This window comes from Mauremys reevesii, linkage group 3 (genome assembly GCF_016161935.1).
Source record: "Mauremys reevesii isolate NIE-2019 linkage group 3, ASM1616193v1, whole genome shotgun sequence".
In the NCBI taxonomy this organism is placed as follows: domain Eukaryota; kingdom Metazoa; phylum Chordata; order Testudines; family Geoemydidae; genus Mauremys; species Mauremys reevesii.
The window spans coordinates 2,236,348-2,257,237 of NC_052625.1; the positions used below are offsets into that span (position 1 = coordinate 2,236,348).

The window sequence follows — 20,890 nt, forward strand, 5'->3', positions numbered from 1 at the left end:
GTCAATTCACTAGGCTGTACTCTAGGAAACTTACTCTTTCTTTTGAGCAGATGTTAAAAAAACTCACTGGTATTTATTGCCCCAATTGAAAATAAAACCTTAAGTTTATTTCAGTAAACGTATGACAAGTCAATATTGAAACTGGAGCAAAATCAGTTGTGTGTAAAAGATCAGCGCATGCTGTGGTTAAGTGTCTCTGCAGGCATTGCATACAGAGAACTGATTTCCTCCCATCTTGTTACGGAGATACAGAGAGGAAATGCCCTGGCCTTATCGCAATTCCATTCTGTCAAGCAAGTTCTCAAGAGCCAGGGGAGCAGCTTGGAGAAAACTGCACCAGCTGCTATGGAGTTTCTTCTCTGTCTGGGGAGCTGCTGACTGCCTTGTGTGACTAATTACTGTTAACCTGTCTCAAACCAGTGCTGATTGTAACTGGCCGGAGGCTTCCAGCCAAACAATTACTTACCCTGCCTGTCAGGCAGAGAGAGGGGGAAGTGTTCATTTTAAAAGGCAGTGCCTGTGTCATTTCACAGCATTTTTGGCTTCATGGGCAGATATTATTATTATTATTAAGGAAATCACTAGCACAGTTTTCAGTTCCTAACAATGAAGCAATTAATCTGATTTTATTGAGAGAGTTGGTTTGTGTGCTTTATTTTTATATATGTTTAGTCACCCTGGAACAATGTCTTCCAAGTTGTGGTCATATGTAATAGAAGTGAAAAACAAATCGGGCTCGGTGTGTTTGTATTCATGTCCCATGCCAGCTATTTCATTCCTGTCCCATGAGCTGCTTACTTTCCTGATTTGCCACATCTAAAACTTGCCAATAGTTCAATATAGTCAAAACATAATACAGTAGAATCTCAGAATTACAAACTGGCCCGTCAACCACGCACTTCATTTGGAACCAGAAGTACGCAATCAGGCGCAGCAACAGAGACACACACAAATCAGCACAGTACTGTGTTAAACGTAAACTACTAAAACATAAAGGGAAAGTTTAAAAAAAAAATGATTTGACAAGAAAACTGTTTCTGTGCTTGTTTCGTTTAAATTAAGATGGTGAAAAGGAACATTTTTCTTCTGCATAGTTAAGTTTCAAAGCTGTATTAAGTCAATGTCAACTTTTGAAAGAACAACCATAATGTTTTGTTCAGAATTACAAACATTTCAGAGTTACAAACAACCTCCATTCCTGTTTGTAACTCTCAGGTTCTACTGTATAACAAACGTGCAGTTTTTTATCATCTCCCCCCCCCCCCCCACATACACATTTTACATTTTCCCCTTTCAGCTGAAAAGAGCAAAGCTGTTTTCAGATGTCTCTACACATGTTATATAGGCTAAATAGTGTTTACACAGGTGGAGTCACTTGAGAACAATTGGAGGTTCACTAGTTCATTAGTTCTGGCACAGATTGCCCTTAGCTTTATTTAGCTTCTTAGCATGAATTACACCAAATCACTGGTTTTCTTAAATAAATTACAGCTACCAGATTTTACCCGTTGGGAATCTGAAACATTTTTCAGAGTCAACAATTTGGACTATGACACAATTATGCTCTGTGAATACCTTGTTGTTGGTTTTACCCAATTTCTTTGTTTTCATCTGTACCAAATTGCATAAATTACATGCTATTTTTTTATATGTAGCCAATCTTAGAATCAACTCGGTGTCAGTGTATTAAACATGTACCAAGTTTAAATACAGTGATCGTTGCTATAGTTCTAAAATCAGTGGTCCCCAACTTTTTATGTTGCATTCCCCTTACCCTTAATGAAATCTGTCTGCACCCCACCAGGAGCAGTGCCGGGGGCCGAGAGCCAGGGTTGGAGCAGCGCTGGGTGGCTCTCCCTCCGGGGGCTGCCCCAGGCCCTGCTGCACCCCACCCTCCCAAATGTTCCTCTCTGCCCCCCCAGTTTGGGGACCACTGTTCTAAATGCATGTATGCATTCTTACTGTGTTTCTGAAATAGTGAGGAGTCCCCCCTTTCATCTGGTTATAGGTACTGCAGGTGCAAAGTTAAAGTTTCACTATATCCCACTTAGCAAAGTGGAAGTGATATCTGACCACAGTTTTAAAACAAAAATGCCCAATTATCTTGTTAACTCCTCAATATCCTCTTTAAATTCTCTATTAAACCATGATTAACTCGCTTTTGAAATCCCTACAATGGTTTGGGAAGAACGTATTGAATTTCCAAAGGAAACAATGACCTGTCAAATGACTAGCTTGCTCCTCTTTAAAAAAAAATAAAAAATTATTCTCTTGTTGTTGGTATTATCCAGCATCATTCTGTTAATTCCAAAATGTTCTATCACAATCGGTTAGGGTGTAAGCTGGTCATAGGGTCTTCTGGAAAGGAGACTTCAGGAACGAAAAAATAAACATCTTCTCTGTTGCAGGGTTTCTTGGATAATCCAGCAGTAAACCACCAAATTGTTTTGCGCCTGTTACGTTATATCATCCGCCTCATTTGGAGACTGCAGTAATGGGTATGTACAGAGAGAGACATTCTGAGATTGTCCAGCTGTCACCAGAATCCAGCAAAACCAAGCAGCAATAGTATCCTTTCCATACCTGGTGTATGCAATTAACAAATCCTGCTTTTCCTAAAGGACATAGGAGACATTGGGAGGAGCAGTAGGACTCCGTGTTTGTGAAAAATATGAACATAGACTGTCCCATTTTGTCTATCAGAAGACAGAGGTTTTTTAAATGGGAATTCACTGTGAACACGTCACGATGGATTTTGGAAATGGATATATAAAAGCTTTGTGAAGCAGGACTTTATGTGAGAGTGGTGTTTACGCTGGCTTTTCTTGAACTTTTAAAAGACTGATTTGGAAAGAAAATGATCAAACATTATTGAATGATTTTCATACTCCATTTTCTGGAAACCTGTAGACTGATCTCTGATATATTCTGCAATGGAGTTAACTGAGCCAGCTAACTTGCAGAGCTGCCTTAGTTTGTTATAAAATAACTATGTACAGATGTCTCTTGCCCCCCTTCTCCCCCCCCCAGCAAGGAGGGGTCAGATTCACGCTTTCCCTCCATTCCTAACTCATGAATTGAAGCTAGTTGAAGAATGGTAGAAGGATTTGCATCAAACTTCAGTTACCCTGCAAATCTCTACTACCACCCTAAATTCAACTGTATGTGTGTCACACAAACAGCATACTTCCTGCTGACTGATTTTAAACTGCAGTTAAGTGCAACTGGCGCGCTCCCCCTGAAACTTCCACCTCTTCCACCCTACCAGCAGGAATCTCAAAGTTGACCTGAATTTTGCAGCTTAACTGTGAAAATATTATGCTTCAAAATCCATACCAAGTTGCCTTTCTAAAAGTTGTTTATATCTAATGAGTCTGGATACATTTGTGTATTATATAACATAGAATGTTGAAGGTTTGGGGATAATAGAACAATGAAATATTTGTGGGGTAAAAGCGTTCCTGAGACACTGCAATCTTGTCCAAAGTTGGAGGGTTGCATAACTTCAGAAACTATTTTAAACTTCACTTAATATTTTACTGTGACTGTTGATAAACCCAGTTAGTATTGCTGGTTTTTTAATGTGTTGGATTTTTCCTAGAGCTGGCTTTGTACTTAAGATCTATTCTGAGAGATGCAAGGAACTAACAGGCATTAACAGTTGAACATGTGGACTGCTGACTGAGTTACATCCGTCTTGAGGGCAACAGTACAATATTTGAATTGATTGTGGTGGTTCAAAAAATCCCACAAGTGAATGAATAAATATGCATTGGAAGCAAAAGTTAGGCCATTTTGAAAGTTCTAGCAAAACTTCCATATAATCTTTTAAAATAATACAATTTTAAGGGCACTCACTGTATTTGTACATCAGACATTCTGTGATTTGTTCAAAGATTAACCAAAAACAGAACTAAGTTAAATCAAGATTCCTATACTGGAGTGACTCGCTAACTAGGTTGCAGGAGGCATCCAGCACAGGAAAAGTTTTAACTTACCTTTTCTTTAATTAATTTTCCTTCTACAGAATTCCCTTTACCGCTTCTTGGTTCACTGAAGTTATTCCAGAAGCCATCATTCTGTGAAACCACAAATACCATGGATTGCATGACTTGTAAACTTCTGGTCTTTAGAACATAACAGAATGATGCATTCTGTAACAACTTCAGTGACTCAAGAAGTGCCAAGAGGACTTCAGAGAAAGAAAAACTTTATTTTTAATTTTGAAGTGTGTATATTGAATGCCCCCCGAGCCTGTTGCATGGGCACTGTAACCACAGATCTAGGTTTAAACTGAATTTTAATATTGGTTTTATAGTCCACCTTTACACCATGGGAAACTGCATGACAGGTGCTTTGGGAGCACACAGTTCCTTCAGATGGTGTGGTGTATTAATGCAGAATTTACCCCAGTCTGGCTTCAGAATCTGGCTTCCTTTTGTATGTGATGCAGAGAGCTTGCATGATTCAGTTTTCCATTTGCTACAGTCTACTTCAAAATGCTGCATTTTATTTCTGGTTTCACCAGCACCATAGAAAAATATGATAGCTTTTCTTCCAAAACGTTGCAATGTGTTCACCCGCGTATGCTGAGTGCCATTGTATTTTTTTTTTTTTAGTTTTGACAAGTAAATTTGTATACTATGTACTCTATGCACTGACCACTGGTGCCTCTGGGGCAGGTGGGAGGGCTCCTCTAAACAGGGCTCAATTCCCCAGTTGCATTAATCCACCCCGTGAGCAGTGAATCCGGAGGACAGAAGCACATGTTGGCTCTGTAGGCTAAACCCTTGTCCTAGGAGTTGGCCTCAATTATCAAAGCAGTGGGTGTCTTTTTTTTTTTTTTTTTTTTTTTTTTTTACTTTTTTAGAGCAATATTGGTGACTTAAATTGTATCTGGAGTTTCAAGCAGAAATTCAGTAGTGCTGATGGCAGATAGTCACTTCCATAACAGCATGGTTTTGGATCATACCAAAGTACTAGGTGTAAAGCGGAGTGGAGAATTCCGAACATCCTACATGTAGTGAATTGGGCGGGTATAAATGTATGTTCGGTAAAGAGTTCTCACTGCTACCGGATGCTAGAAGTGAGAATAAGACCGGAGGGGCCTATGACACCATTACTTTTGTTCCATTTTGAACATTCCTCACACGTCAGAGTCACACAGCCATTAAATAGCTTAGACAAAAATCAGATTTTCCAACACTAGACGTTGCAGTCATCTTTTGAACAGAATTGGACCCTAGCCACTTCCTGGAACGACATTAGAGTTGATCAGGTGCTTTCAGGTATAAGAATCTTGAAACCTCCTCATAAAGCCACGTTGTCCACTAGTTGTCATGATGAACAGAGTAGAGCTAGTTCTGAAATTTGGAATTGCGATATGCACCTTTCTGAACGCACCAAAGACATTTCTGTTTACAGTACCCCCCCGCCCCCACCACACACACACGCGCGCGCGCACGCTTCTACAAGTGGAGCACTTTATTTCAGTTCTTTTAAATATAGTGCCCTTGGGAGAGTTGGCATCAGTACTACATATTTTCTCCCTCTCCATCCCACCTCTTAATAAGGCTCTGCTGGCCCAGTGCCTGGAGACTTGGGTGCTTTCTTTGTACATTTACCTCTAGCATGGTAGTGCAACAGGTTTGCCACCACACCATGGCTTCAGACTAGCTTACTGTAAGCGTAATAAATGATTTAAAAAACAATTCTGTGAATTATATGAACATTAAAGAACAAGATATTGGCACCATGTGACTTGGACTTCTCTGCGCTCTTGTTTATCAAGAAGTTTCCTGCAGATGTTTTTACAGTATGTATTTTAAAATAATAACTAAAACTAATCCCATTGTCTTTGACAATTTAAACCTGGTTTTGTGCCTTGGCAACCTGTCTGCCCAGGTTAGATTTGTGGGTGGTTATTGAATTTATTTCTTAAATCTCAACATAACATTAAAAACAGTTATAATACTTTGTTAGTGGAGGGATTTCTTTTAATTCCATACAATCCACACTCTGCCCTGCCAAAACTGCTTTATGAAGAATTTTCTTTGGTTGTGGAGAAACCAGATTCAAATTTTTCCTACAAAACTTGTATGATACGGTATTATGCTTTTTCTCCTTCGATAACTGTAAATATTTGAGTATTTATTAGATTAGGGCATCATATTATTCTTATAATCTGAGCCAAATGTCTGTGTGCAATGTTTTTTCTTTTCTTACCATGTCATGTAAAGTTTTGTACAGCATATAAAGTAAATTACTGTTTTTCTAAGTCTTTTTTAGAATTGAACTTGGTAAATACTGTAGATTCTTTTTTCTGTGTAATTAATGCACTCTACTGTTCCATAATGCTGTAACTTGTAGAAATGTTGTATATTTATTTTCTGCTTATTTAAGTCCTGTAAAGTTTTTAATGAATTTTTACTGGTATATATGGAATTAGTGATTGATCAGTTTAGAGCACTGTCTTCTAATTCGGTGCAATCAATAACGTTTAGTTAGTGAGTAAAAGTGCCTAAGTGACTTAGGCTCCTAAGTCCCATTTTCAAAAGAGGCTGTGAAGTACCTCAGTTAAAGTCTCACAAAGTCCAGGGGACTTGGGTTTCTGTGTGCCTAAAGTCTCTCTTGAAAATTGTATCCAGAATTTAATCCCTCATTTCGGCCACGTTTAACTTTCTGGACTCAATGATTCAGCACCGTAGATAGAGGCAGAGATTTGAAGTAAAATATGATATGGAGATGCAAACTCGGCCAAACACCAAAGCCACATCCAGAATCTCTTTGTAGCTCAAAGCATTAATTTGTTACAAATAACTTTATCGGTCTAAGCAAAACATTATCATCCCAAGGGGCCACGGGCAGCTTATTCAAACATATTATTAAACTGAAGTGCAGTAATCTCAGTTAATCACTTTTTCAAGACCTAGACAATGTGCCAATCCCCCACCTTCTCGTTCTCCACTGCCTTCAGATTTCACCCTCCCTGTGCTCCTACTGAATCTGGCTGCCTCACTTCATTGCTTCAGCCAGTTGCCAGAATTAAAAATTATGCTGTAGATTTCAGTTCGATAACTTGATAGTGCTTCCTGGTAACTCAATAATAACCCTATTTTGGGATATTAAACACCTTATCCTCAGTTTACATAGTGCAGGACATGGCTGTTACCTCGTAAAGAAGAAGCCCCTGCAAGTTATTTATAGAACTATTTTCTACTTGGATTTTTAGAGTAAACTTCTGCATCCTGGTTTCAAGACCACTCATTACTGTAACAAAGCTCCTTATCAGGTACAAACATAGCACTGATCATGTACTGATTAATCACTAACTTGTTTCATAGGACCCAGCATATGTAGCATATGTAGCATTTTTATTGCAATTTCCCTGGCTTACTTGTGGTTTGCACTGATGAATTTTTGACAGGGTAATTGCCACGTTACTTGTGCAATACTGCTGTACATAGCTACAGATCTTTTTTTAAGATGCAATCTTTTATGTTAATGAATTTTATATAAATAAAACTTTCATCTATTTGTGATGAGTATTATTTTGCTCAAATTCAAAATTTTATGCTCTTCTGAGATAAGGTGTATGGAATTGTAGATGGGGCTTTAATTATCTGTCGCTGATACTTGCACATACATGGACCTGTGCAAGTACCACTCACTTTCCCAGGCATTTTAACGTTGCGTAATTGAAGCAGTTTCCATGTCCTTATTGGGGATGGAGTTTGGAAGAGCACACTTTTCATACCACATTTCAGCCATACCCTTGGAATGTCTTTGTTAAATGTTTCCATGGTGCACACTGAATTCCCACACGCTTCTCTGTACGCAGACTGCTACCGTCACTGTGGACGAGAACCTCACCTGAGGAACGAGTGGTGCTGCCTCTCTCAAAGTCGTGTGGGTTTGCATTCAGCTGTTGCTCTTGCACCCGCGCACATGGAGTATCAAACACCCTCGTTCTGGCCTGTGGACTGGCATGGAATTAAATAGCTGGTTGGGGGGTGGGAGGATAGTCCAGTGGGGTTTGGAGCAGGCTCAGAATGAGCTAGGGGAGGGACTAGAGTGCATCACTAATGTTTGTACATGACACTCATTTTACAGAGGACACAGTTAATAGAAATGGGCTCTTGTGATGAGCAAGATGGGCAGAAAATGAGACTAAGCATCAACTTGGAAATCTGCAAGTTCATACACTGGGGGGGAAATGATCAAATGCAGCCTAGGTAGGCATGGCCTGTACAGCAAAGATAGACACAGCCCAAGTCCCTGCTGAGCACTACAAGGGCTCAGAGCTCCACCCAGGTGCGTCTCCTGACCAAGCCAAAGCCTGAATTTAGCTCCAGGAGTAATTCCAGATCCTGTCTGCTGGACGAAGGTGAAGAAAGGATGGGGCTGCAACACTGGGGGTCCCGGCGTCTTGCAGAGAGGCAGTACTAGAGTCTCGAATTTTTTATACTGCAAGTGACCATGACAAGGATTTTATACAACAAAGGAAGAGTTAGTGTTTGGTTTTCAGCAGTGGATTGTAGGGAGGAATAGGAATGTCAGAGGTCCCCTGAGGGGTTTCAGGTATGAAAGTCCAAAGCCAAAAGTGGGAGAAGGAAACCGTGGTTATGTGGGAGCCTTTGAAGGGATGGGCATGAGGGTGTTGCGAGTCCTGAGCCATACGGGTGAAGGAAGATCTTGAAAGGATGATGCTGAGCTTGGCCTTGCTGGGGAATGTGAAGTGGTCGGGGCAGGTGTCAGAAAGTGGCAGGATGGACGTAGGTAACATGCAGCGGCAGGAAGGGAGCAAGCCCTGGGGCAGAGAAGATACCGCATGGCAAAGTGTTCCAGCAATAGGAATCGTGGGGAAGATGTGGAAGATGGTAAGGTAATATAAGGTAATAATTGGAGATATACCAATCTCCTAGAACTGGAAGGGACCTTGAAAGGTCATTGAGTCCAGCCCCCTGCCTTCACTAGCAGGACCAATTTTTGTCCCAGATCCCTAAGTGGCCGCCTCAAGGATTGAACTCACAACTCTGGGTTTAGCAGGCCAATGCTCAAACCACTGAGCTATCCCTCCCCCTTAAGGGGGCTGGACTCGATGACCTTTCAAGGTCCCTTCCAGTTCTAGGAGATTGGTATATCTCCAATTATTACCTTTTTTATTACCTATGGTGCACAGGGAGAACAGGAGTTGGCAACAGCCAGCATGTGGGGTGACAGGAAGAAGTCAGATCCAGAAGGAAGGGCTGGGGTGGATTGTGGATGAAAAATGAGAATTGAGTGGGGGGTCATTCAGGCTGTGAGGACAGAGCAGCAAGCAGGCACTGATGGGCCGAGGGCAGGAGTGAGCTGGTAGGTTTGGAAGTCGCTTGCACAGAGGCAGTCAGCCAGAGAGGATGTGTAAAGGAGGTACAGGGTGGGGGGGCCTCAGCATAGACTGTGCAAAGGGACACGGGGGGGGGGGGGGAGATGCGATGAGGGACTGAAGTCATGGGAGAATCAGCTGAATGAGGAGAGTAAAAACAATGTAAAGTGAACGTTGATCTGAACTCAATTGGTTCTGTGAAGGGCTCTGAGTAGGTTTTGGCTAGCGGTGCCCTGCCAGTGGGGGGGTCAGACCCACAAGCACTAACTGGGTGATTTTTGGACTGTCATACTCATGCCCCACCTGTGCAACTTCCAGGCATGGGAAGCTCCCCTGTCCACATGCCAATGGTACATGAGGAACAGCTGGAGCCCCGGGAGGGGGGGCACACAACAGATTTCCTGGCCAAAAGCCGATTTGCTGTTGGGCTAGGCGGAGGCTGCGATGCCTGAGACACTTGGCAAAGCCCGGAGGAACAAGCCTGCCCTTCTCTGCAGTCTGCAGGCCACAAAGGTAAGGCTTCAGGGCTCTACCAACCGAGGGATGCCAAGCTTGCTGTATCTGCGCCTGCCTGAGGGCGAAAGGAAGGGAGGCTACTGGCCAGGGTCCTGTGAAATCAATCTAAGAGTCAAGCTAAAACCGAGACAAAAGGGACTAGCAGGAGAGGCAGTAGCTAGCTCACTCTCCCTGGCCAGGTAATGGTCCCTGGACACTCAGGCTACAGCTGGCAGGGGGTTATGAGCTGAATGGCCTAGGCAGCACCTCAGCACGGGTCCAAGGAGGGATATTCCACACACAGTTTGCCACAATTGGTTGTAATGGCTGTATGGTGGTGGGAAAGCAACGTCCCCTAAGCTCTTACTGCTGAGCCGAGCCGCCTGTGTGCAGAAACACGGCTCTAGCACTAGCCACCGAAGCTGCAAGACCTGGTACAAAGGAGCAGAGTTTGCCCTCGTACGCCAGAGCACTACACAAAGCTGAAAACGTATCCCCGGGGAGCAGTGCAGGCCCTGGAGGCAGAGTGCTTTCTGGCCCTGAGCAGCATCAGCCACCCCGCCAAGAGCCCTGGTTATTTCAAGGTTTGCTCCTCACAAACCTGGCTGTGGGGTGAACGGGCCCTTGCTTGGACATCAGACCTGCATCCCGTGTCCTGCAAGCCTCGGGGAAGTCCTGGGGATCAGTGGGGGGGGAAGGCACAGGGGAGCGAGTCGGACCGGTTACTGGAAAACGCAACCACTGTCCAGCCTGGGACATCCCTCAGTCTGGGGCAGAAGGTTGAAAGCTGGTTCTGGCAGGAGGCAGAGAGAGCCACGCAGGTCCTGTCCCCAGACTCAGCTGCTTGAGTGGATGTCGGGCCTGGTCAGGGCCTACCCCCTGGGCCTGATGGTTTGGTGACTCACCTGGCCCCCTGTACGTCAAGGGCTGTTACATTCTGCCATCCTCCACCCCACTGAACACGCGCTGCTCTGGCTAAAGTTCTCCCCCATGGTTATGGATCCAGGCAGAGGCCCTGCTCAGACGTCAAGGACATTGCCGTCCTCTCTGGGCTACAGGCCTTGGGTGTTGCTGAATAGGAGAGCTGCTCCCCAGCGTGAGCCTGATGTGCTGGCTGTGCAGAGTGACGCTTGCAATGAATTCCCTGGGGAGCTGTCCCCACCACCAGCAGCAGGACTGCTGAGAAGTACAGAGGTGAAACGTGTACCTGCGTGTGTGTGTGTGAGAGAGAGAAATGACTCCAAAAAATGATTGGCAACAGTTGTGTCAGGGAGGTCATGGCTTCCGCTAGCTGGGACAGTTGACCAGCTGATGGGGCTGTATCTCTTGGGGCTGCTTCAGGAGCGTGATGGCCTTTTCCTGCATTTTCTGTGCTGGGACCACTACCCTGCTAGCAGAGTCCTGGCGAGCTCCCAGACACCTCAGTCACTGAGCTGCACCAAGCCTGGGTTGGTGGATGACAAAGCTTCAGTAAGATACGAAATACCTAGAGCTGCTCCCGAGGCCCTCGGCTGCCAATCATCCTGATAAGGATAAATGTGACACTTAATAACCCCCACCCCTGTCTCCCCTTAGTTAAAAGTCCAGTGTGAAGTGCGTAGGAGGAGCAACTGATCACCTGTCTGATGCAGCAGAGCTCGCCCGGAGGAGGCGAAGGGAGTTCTTTGCTGTCACGTCTCAAGAGAAGTAACATTAGAAGTATGAGCAATGGGATGAATGTCATAGGGGAGGCTGGCGGTAGCATGTGAAAAAATCACATGGGCTCAAGCCCCAGGACTCAGGAAACAGCACCATTGCTGGTAAAAGGTGCCGCTAACAGGTGCAGGCTTCCACAGCGGGGACTAGACCCAGGGGAGTTAAACACCTAAATGCCACAGAGGATCTGGGCCTTCGTGTTTAAATATCTAGGAACAAAGAATGTCGGCCGCACCTCCAGGGTGGGGGGGGACACATTAGCCTGGGAAGCAGGGATTCAGAACAGGACTTTGGGGTTGACGTGGAGAATCAGCTGAACGTGAGCTCCCAATGCAACACTGGGGCCAAACAGGGTAATGGGATCCTGGGAGGCATAAACGGGGGGGACGCTTGAGTAGGCGGTGAGAGGTGATTTTTACCTCTGTGTTTGGCACGGATGCAACCGCTGCTGCAATTCTGTGCCAGTCCTGGTGTCCGCAATGTAAGAGGGATATTGATAAATTGGCGAGGAGCCACAAGGATGATTGAAGGATTAGAGAACCTGCCTTAGCGGGACTATTGAACTCATCAAAGAGAAGGTTAAGGGGTGAATTGACTGAGCTCTAAGTGGCTACACGAGGCTAAGAGATGGCTCTTCAGTCTAGCAGACAAAGGTACAACACGATCCCAAGGCTGGAAGTGGAAGTGAGATAAATTCAACCTGGAAACAAAGCACACATTAACCTAGGTAAAGTCTTCCACTGCTGGCGGTGAATTCTCAATCACTGGCAATTTTAAAACCAAACTGGGAGTTTCTTCTAAAAGATCAATTAGGTTGACACACAGTTCTTGGCACCAAAGCAGAAATCAATCCAGGGACGTTCTGGGACTTGTGTTATGTGGTCAGGCTGGGTTATTACCGTGGCCCCTTCTGGACTAAAAATCTATTAATCTGTGAAATCCCACCGGCGGCTGAGCCAGATTAATGCAGGGGACACCTGTGCTCAGTGGGAGCCGACCCGAGCCTGTCCAGTGCTGGCTACTAAGCTGTGGAATGCGCCGTCTCAGCTCAGAACGCTCTGCTGTGTGACCTCCCGCGTGTCCAGCAGGAACCACCCTCTTGCCAACGCCAGCCCACAAGAAAGGAACCACAGCGCTTACATAAGGAAACGCAGGCTGCCAGAACGCGAGGAGCAGAAGCCAGAGCTGTTAGGCTCAGCTCTGGTGAGGTGCTCCCTGGAGTGCTGGGAGGGGAGCCGAGCCTCTGGCGTCTGAGCAGCATCCAGCCCCTGGCCCCATCGTGGGGTGCAGACCTGCAGCCAAACGCTCCCTCCTAAGAGCGGATCCTGCAGCTCAGCCCCTGGCCTCACACACCCCTCCCCGGAACGCCACCTCAGGGTGGCAGCCTGCCGGCTGACCAGAGGAACACAGCAGTAGGGTAACATTTAAATAGAGAGACACTTCGCCCAGAATCTACCACAATTCCTCTTTACCTCACCATATCAAACACAAGAGAGTACAGAACATTTAAAAACCAAACCTCCGACCCGCACTGCACCTCTCTAGGGCCCCCTTCCCTTGGGATTCGTTGCCGCATGCAGGCTGTTACATTGCTGGATGTCTTCTTCCTCATGGAGTCTTCCTCCCTTCTTCTCTCCTGCCCCACAGTTCACCTCCCCGTGGGGCTCTCTATATGTTCCCCTTGCAACACTTGGCTTCCTGTGTTCTGTCTCTTAGGTAACTTTCCACTGCTCCAAAAAAACCCTTCCCCTCAACGAGGCTGGATGAACCTGCTTTCCCCCTAGAATGCTGTCACTTTTTCACATAACTTTTGTATGGTCAAAGCACCGTCATTAACATTAAGCCTCCTCTGTTGTCCTGTATCTGGTGTACGCCTGCTGCAGTCCTGTCAGTCAGCAATGGTGCATCCACAATACAGAGCTATAGGCTTTCCAAGGCATGGTAATTTCACAGTACATATGTCACACTTTCAGGGTAACTGTGCCCCTATTTCCCCTCTGTGGTCCCTTGACGGCACCCACTTACGGTTTCCGCTCCCAGCCATCACCTCATTTGGGCAGGGACCTACATCTCTCTCCCTTTTGACCAGGGGTTTTCATGCTGCACAACATTGTCTTCCACTGTGCTATGCCCAGCAAGCCAGTCTGCCTAAAGGCCGGTGCCTGCGAGTTGCTTTTGCTCCGAGGGCGATGGTCTGAGTATTGCCAGAAGTTACCACCCAGCTCTTTCTAAGCAAGCACATTTATTCTTCAGGGAAAAGCATTACAGAGCAAACATAAAAACTAGCCCACGTTCCTGTGCACATGCAAAAAGCTCACCTTGCTTCACGGGGCCTTAGTTGGACAAAGTCTTTCCAACCCTTGGACAGGCAGTCCTGTCCGGCTGCCGGATCAGAAGGCTCTGTGTCAACTCACGTTCATACCAAAAGCCCTTTCTTCTCCTAGTCTCAGGGAAACCCAGCTTGAAGCAGGATCTGCAAACCAGGCCAGGAAGTGGTGCCTCGCTAGCATTGTTTGCTCTCAGTGACTCGCCTTAATCACCTCCCCCCCACCCCCCACACCCCACACCCACCGTGTTTAGTTCCTAGAGGAGTCTGGTAATTCTCCCCCATGAAGTTGCAACAATCTCTGTCCCATAGTGATACACAGACTTAGTACAATATAGTCCCCAGTGCTATTGCATGCGGTTGCAGGATCTGGCATAGCATTACCCAGAATTCCTAAGCGGCACTGACAGAGCCTCATCTCGTCCCCTTATTTCACCATGCTTAGTACCTAGCTACTACAGCAACCGGTTCTCTTGACGTACCACAGAGAGAAAATACATTTGACGGAATTACCATTCTATGATGGCAGCACGGTGCTTATCTAGCTACCTGTCAGAGTTAGCTTGGCTCCACCGCCGGAGAATTTGAACACCTCACCGTCGTGAATATATTTAGCCTCGCAATCTCCCTGTGAGGCAGGGCAGTGCTGGTATCCTCACTTCACACATGGGGAGCAGAGGCACCAAGAAACTAAGTGACTTGCCCAGGGTCACACAGAAAGTCTGTGGCAGAGCAGGGAGTTGAACCCAGGGGACATCTACACTTAAAACTAGCTGTGCTGCTGTAGTGCTTTGGGGTAGCTGTTTGCTACAGCAACGGGCAGGGTGCTCTTGTCACCATAGGGAATCCACCTCCTGAGAGGCGTCACTAGGCCAATGGAAGAATTCTTCCATCAACCTAGCGCTGCCTACAGTGGGGGTGAGGCCGGCTTGCCGCTGTCCCCCGGGGGTGGCTTTTTCACACGCCGAGGATTGAGAGTGCAGACCTGGGTCAGGCTAGTGCCCATCTTCCGCTCCACTCTCCCCAGGCTGCCCCCAGGCATGATGCCGTGATGTCTTCCCCGCCTTGGGGGAATGGCTCGTCTCAAACCTGCCACCAAACTGACCCGGGGGAAAGCCATTTTATCCCATTCTGCTTGAGATTCAAGCTCCGGTTACAAGCTGCTTCAGGCATGTGTCATCGGTTTAGTTCTGGTCAGAGCAGCTTTGAAGTTCCTTGACTGTTAAAATGTGTCTATTAAATGGAGCTCATTGACGAGACGTTTTCCAGCACTTCCTGGAGCATTTGAAAACAAAAACTGCCCCTCCTAGCAGGGAGACGCCAGCAGCCAACTCAAATCCAGCAGCCGTGGGCTCCTTTCTTATAAATGGGACCTAAAATCCAGCGGTTCCTCGTATTCCTAACACACCATTACCTCGTCTGTGCCCCAGGCTCCCAAGCGACTTGCCGGGCAAGGCAACCAATGCTCGAGCTGCAGGCCCCGGACTCTGAGGTTGGGAGTCCATAAAAACGAAGTGCCCGTGTTATGCTACCGGGTGGAAGGGTTCAAAGTGCTGCAGCCTGGGGAAGACATTAACCTTCCAGTTTATTTTATTATTGCCTCATCCAAACCCATCCTGAGCCGCTGCCTTTCCTGACCACACCGACATGAACGTTCCTGGCTGCTCTAACCTGACTGTCGGGCCGTGGGCGGGCTGGCGGAGCCGCGAGGAGTGTGCCAGACCGGCGGTGCAGGGCGACATGCACAGAGAGCTGCACGCGGGGCCATCCTTTGAGGAGCTCTGCCCCGTTCAGTCGCTGGCTGGGGTCCGTACAGCACCCTGACCGGTGCAGTTCCTTTAGTCACCCCCGGGCTGTTACTGAACCGACACGTCACTTTTAAAGGCAGGTCGTCCCACTGCAGAAGCCGCCCAGGCGTGTGCTATGGTGCTGAGAGGGAACAGCCCCCGGGGGCAGGTGAGGACGAGTGTCGTCACACGCGGCTCTGGTCGCTCTCAGCCCACCCCAAGAGGGTTCAGCTGCAGGAGACCCCATTGCAAGCACCAGTGTCAGTGCATGTCCGCGCTGCCCCCCCTTCACCCCCGCTTGCAGCACTAGTGACAACGATGATCAGGGCGTCCTGGTGCTGCTGTGGCTGCAAGGCGGTGATCTGAACTGTCTGGCTGCATTGGTACGACCACCCGGGACCAGGACAGAGGAGTTACCGTGCTGGCGACGTCACGCCGCCTCCCCTACACTCCTTGCCTTCTTCTTCTAGCCGCTGGCTGCTGGCTCCCTGCTCAGAGATCCCACGCCTCCCCCTCGCCCCAGCCGTTCCCACCAGGCTCCCCTCCAGCCTCCTGCCGTGGGCCCTCTCTTCCAGCCGGCGCCTCCAGTGGCCTGGGCTCCTCCCATACCTGTGTGATCTCTCCAGCCTTTGCCTCTCTGTCCCAGCGAGCGTTGCCAACTCTGCCCACTGCTCCTGCAATGCCTCATCCCGGGAGTGCCACCCCAGCTCCAACCCTACGTGCTGAAACCTGCCTGCCGCTGTCTTCCCTGGCGCTGCCCTCGCTGTCTCCATCCCGCATTTCTTCTTCGCCTTGACCCACCCTCTTGCCAGAGCCCGTGTCATAGGCTGAGACTCATAGACTTTAAGGTCAGAAGGGACCATTATGATCATCTAGTCTGACCTCCTGCACAAGGCAGGCCACAGAATCTCACCCACCCACGCCTGTAACAAACCCCTAACCTATGTCTGAGTTATTGAAGTCCTCAAATCATGGTTTGAAGACCTCAAGCTGCAGAGAATCCTCCCCCGTCTCCGAAGAGTTGCTGTTCCCCTCGACTCAAATCCGTCTCCATTCTCCCAAGTACAGCAGCTGCCTGGCACTAACCTCGCCCCTTTCAATCAGTTCAAAATGCTGCCACCAAAAATACCTACCTTGTTTCCGGCTCTGAGCACATCCAGTCTGCTCCCGCCCCCAGCTCCTCCTTGCCTTTGAATCCTTTACAGCCCCCGTGCCTACCCATGTGTTTCTGTAGTAGTCACTCACTGGAGTCTTCCCCTTCCCCCATCTCCAGAGCTTCCCTCCCCACCGTCAGTCTTGGCTATGGAGCTATCTTCTCTAAAGGGAAACTCCAGCCTAAGATCAAAAAGATTCTACTGCGCCGTGGGAGGGACTTGGACTCCTCTGCAAGTGAGGTTTCCGATGTGTCTGACCTGAGCCTCCCTTTACATTTGGTTGCCAATAGAAGTGTTGATTCTTCTCTGACCTCAGGGACTTTCCTTTGCCTGCCTCAATGAGCATAAGATTCTGTTTGCTTACACAGACCATCAACAGAGTACAAAGAAGACAGCCATTTATGAACATAAGAACGGCCACACTAGGTCAGACCAACGGTCCATCTAGCCCAGTGTCCTGTCTCCCGACGGGGCCATGCCAGGTGCCCCAGAGGGAATGAACAGAACAGAACAGGGCAATTATCCAGTGATCCATCCCCTGTCACCCAGTCCCAGCATCTGTCAGTTAGAGGCTTAGGCCACCCGGAGCAGGGGTTGAATCCCTGGCCATCTTGGGGAATAGCCATTGATGGATTTATCCTCTGTGAACTTAACCTAGTACTTTTTTGAACCCAGTTACCGTTTTGGCCCTGACATTGACTGTGCCCAGGTTGACTGTGCGCTGTGTGAAGAAATACTTCTTTACATTGGTTTCAAACCTGCTGTCTGTTAATTTCATTGGGTGATCCCTGGTTCTTGTGCTATGTGAAGGGGTAAATATCACTTCCTTATTCGCTTTCTCCACCCCAGGCATGATTTTATAGCCCTCTAACATATCCCCCCTTAGTCGTCTCTTTTCCAAGCTGAACAGTCCCAGTCATCTTAATCTGTCCTCTTACGAAAGCTGTTCCAGCCCCTAATCATTTTTGTTGCCCTTCTCTGAACCTTTTCCATTTCTAATAGATATTTTCTGCGATGGGGGTGAGCAGATCTGCACACAGTATTCAAGGTGTGAGCATTCCATGGATTTATACAGGGATCTTATGATAGTTTCTCTCTTATCTGTCCCTTTCCTAATGGTTCCTAACACTTCGCTTTTCTGACTCCTGCTGCATGTTGATTGGATGTTTTCAGAGAACTAGCCACAATGACTCCAAGATCTTTCTTGAGTGGGAACAGCTAATTTAGACCCCGTCATTTTGTTTGTATAGTTGGAATTACATTTTCCAATGTGTATCACTTTGCATCTATCAACACTGGGCAACAAAATGACAGCTGCAAGTCGATCACCCAGTTTTGTGAGATCCCTTTGTAGCTCTGCGCAGTCTGCCTGGGACTTAACTATCTTGAGTAGTTTTATATCATCTGCAAATTTTGCCACCTCACTGTTTACCCCTTTTCCCAGATCATTTATGAATATGTTGAATAGGACGGGGCCCAGTACAGACCCCTGGGGGACACCACTATTTACCTCTCTGCATTGCGAAAACTGACCATTTATTCCTACCCTTTGTTTCCTGTCTTTTAACCACTTACTGCTCCATGAGAGGAACCTTCCCTCTTGTTTGGAGGAAAAAATGCTGCTTCCCTTCTGGAATTGCCCCTTTCTCTGTTTGCAGAGTTTGAGGGTAAATCACGTCTCTCCCTTTCGGTGCTGCTGACCCTCGGCCTCATGTTACCGCCAGCGCTATATTTTCTGTCTGACGCTCACCCTGGCCTACAGAACTCTCTTGGAAAGTCCACACCATTTCTTCAATGACTCTGTTCCTTATTTTCCTGATATTAAAATACCAGTATAGAGCGGGTAACGTTTCCAAAAGTGCCCGAGTGTCTTAGGTGCCTCAGTGTCATGGCAGTGATTTAGGCTCCCAAGGGCAGGTTGTCAGTGGTATCTAGGCACCTAAAGCTGTGTAGACACCGAGTGGGAGCAACAGAAGCACCTAAGCAGGGTGGGTGTTTAATCCAGTGGGACCCAGATGCCTCTCCTGCTTAGGTTCTTTTGAAAACTCCACTAGGTGCCTAAATACCTTTGAAAATCTGCCCCTAAGTGCCTAAGCCACTTTAGAAAATGGAACTTAGGTGCTTTTGAAACTGTTACTCCAAAACAATACTATCTCAGTAACGTTTATACAATGGTTCTGTGGTACATACCTGAACTACCCTCCAATTAGTAACAAGGATGCTGATGATTTAATAATAAAATCTTCTTAAAACGACTAACATTCACCTGATCTGTTGGCGAGAATGCTTGTGTAGGATGCCGTGTCTCTGAGACAGTACAATGGTAATGACCAGCTATTTTCTCAACACCAGCGTGATGGGACCTATTGGGATTGGACTGTCACAGGCTCCCAGCTTTGCCCTGACTCTGCCTCCACTGAAATCAAGGGCAGTTTTACAATCGATTTTGTGGGAAGCACAAACAGGCCAGTGCGCAGCATGTCTGGAAATCCCATCGCTAGAGCTCATTGCAAAGCACCCTGACGTGTCTCTGTACTGGCTGCAGCGGGCACCGAACGGAGCAGTGTACAATGTGTGTGTGGCTCCAATCTCTCGCTCTCTCAATCTCTCAGACACAGCCTCAGTTTAGTCACGTTGTTATTTCCCTGGGCAGGACCAAACGCCCGAGCCGCGGTGAAGAAAAGCAGCCTTGCATCTGCATTGAAAATGTTTTCTGTGCAAACTGATTCAAAATGCTCCCCAGTTCCAAGACTATTCACTTTGCCTCTACCTCTTGAAAATGAGTGAGTGAGCCTGGGTTCAAATGAGCAGATCAGCAGGCTGGGTTTGATATGTGTAAAAGAACTTGCCCACTCCTTGGAGACATACACACAACCCCACAAACAGGGGCACAGCCTTTGCTGGGTGGACGGTACTGCTGTGACACTAGGCAGCTATGGGGAGAAGCACTTTGCTAATATTTCCCACCCTGCCCCCCGGGTTTTCTCCGGTTTCCTCAGAGTTTACTGCCCAGTTCCCTAGCTCTAGAGCACAGGGAATGGGCCACCGCCCCTGAAGACAGCCTGGCTCAGTTTCCACCGCAAAAACTGGAAGACCACCATCATTTGTATGGGCCACCTCACTTCCACTGGCAAAACAGGAAATGGCTAATGAGGGAGAGTCTCTCTGAGGTAAATGGGATGACCTCTCACTGTGACACATCAGCTAATCTTATGACACAACACATTCATTTGAAATGTCTTCCTCAAACATTCCAGTCTGTGTTTTCTTCATACACTGAAGAAAGAGGAAACTCAAACACTAAAATCCCCCCGACTTTCAGACAATACTGCCAATTCAGAACTCAGAGTAAAGTCACCTAACTACGTACACATCATCTTCTCACATGTCCACCACCACAGACACCTGCAAACAGCTCCTCTCCATTCCTCTAGCAAATCAACTCTACTCCAGCACGGGCACTGCCGTCCCAGACAGACAACCTCAATTCCTCCTCTGCAGAACGCCGTAAAAAATGTACGCTGCTTGGGTGAGAAACAAGACAAAGGGATCTACATAACAGAAATCGATTCACGCTGCTAGCAACGTGCAGCCAATGACGCCTCAATGCTGGAAAAAGCTGCAAACAACAAGATATTGTAGTTCAACAAACACACACATTAGTCATAGCTGGTTACGGGTTGGAAGGGGAAGTAACACCACACTCAACATCACAAACAATAGGAATTCAAATTAACCCCCCAAGAACACTAGTATCCCTGGCCCACTTCTAGAGGCTGAACTACAATCCAGACATCTCCGGCTGCTTCTGACCTGGGGAGTGTCTGTTTATATACATTATTATAAATGCCCAGAACTGTTTTGTAGATCTCCACCCTCCCCTGTCTTCTCTCAACAAGGCTATGCTGCCAACCCCTAGCTACCCCCATGCTCACAGGAGAAAGGTTAAGCCAGAAGTAGATTGATGTGTGGAGTGACCTGGTGCATAATTTCAAATAAATTTGTGAACATTTTCTTACCAGTTTCACCCAGACCCACCCACGATAGCGTAAGAAGAAAAGTAAGA

At 47.0% G+C, this 20,890-nt stretch overlaps 1 protein-coding gene and 1 long non-coding RNA gene across 19 annotated transcripts in view; one reads left to right on the forward strand and one right to left on the reverse strand.

Moving 5' to 3' along the window:
• Positions 1-7,536, forward strand: part of BCL2L11 (BCL2 like 11) — a 53,457-nt gene extending 45,921 nt beyond the window's left edge. For 16 of the 18 annotated variants that reach the window (XM_039529382.1, XM_039529379.1, XM_039529380.1 and 13 more), the window contains one exon: positions 2,409-7,536. In XM_039529382.1, coding sequence (XP_039385316.1) covers positions 2,409-2,495 — 87 coding nt within the window. In that variant the 3' untranslated portion in view covers positions 2,496-7,536. The remainder of the gene's footprint in view (positions 1-2,408) is intronic. The other 2 variants (XR_005595916.1, XM_039529372.1) reach the window with 1 other exon arrangement.
• LOC120400606 overlaps positions 1-20,890 on the reverse strand; it is a 303,500-nt gene that overhangs the window by 41,555 nt on the left and 241,055 nt on the right. The gene's annotated exons all lie outside the window — the stretch shown is intronic.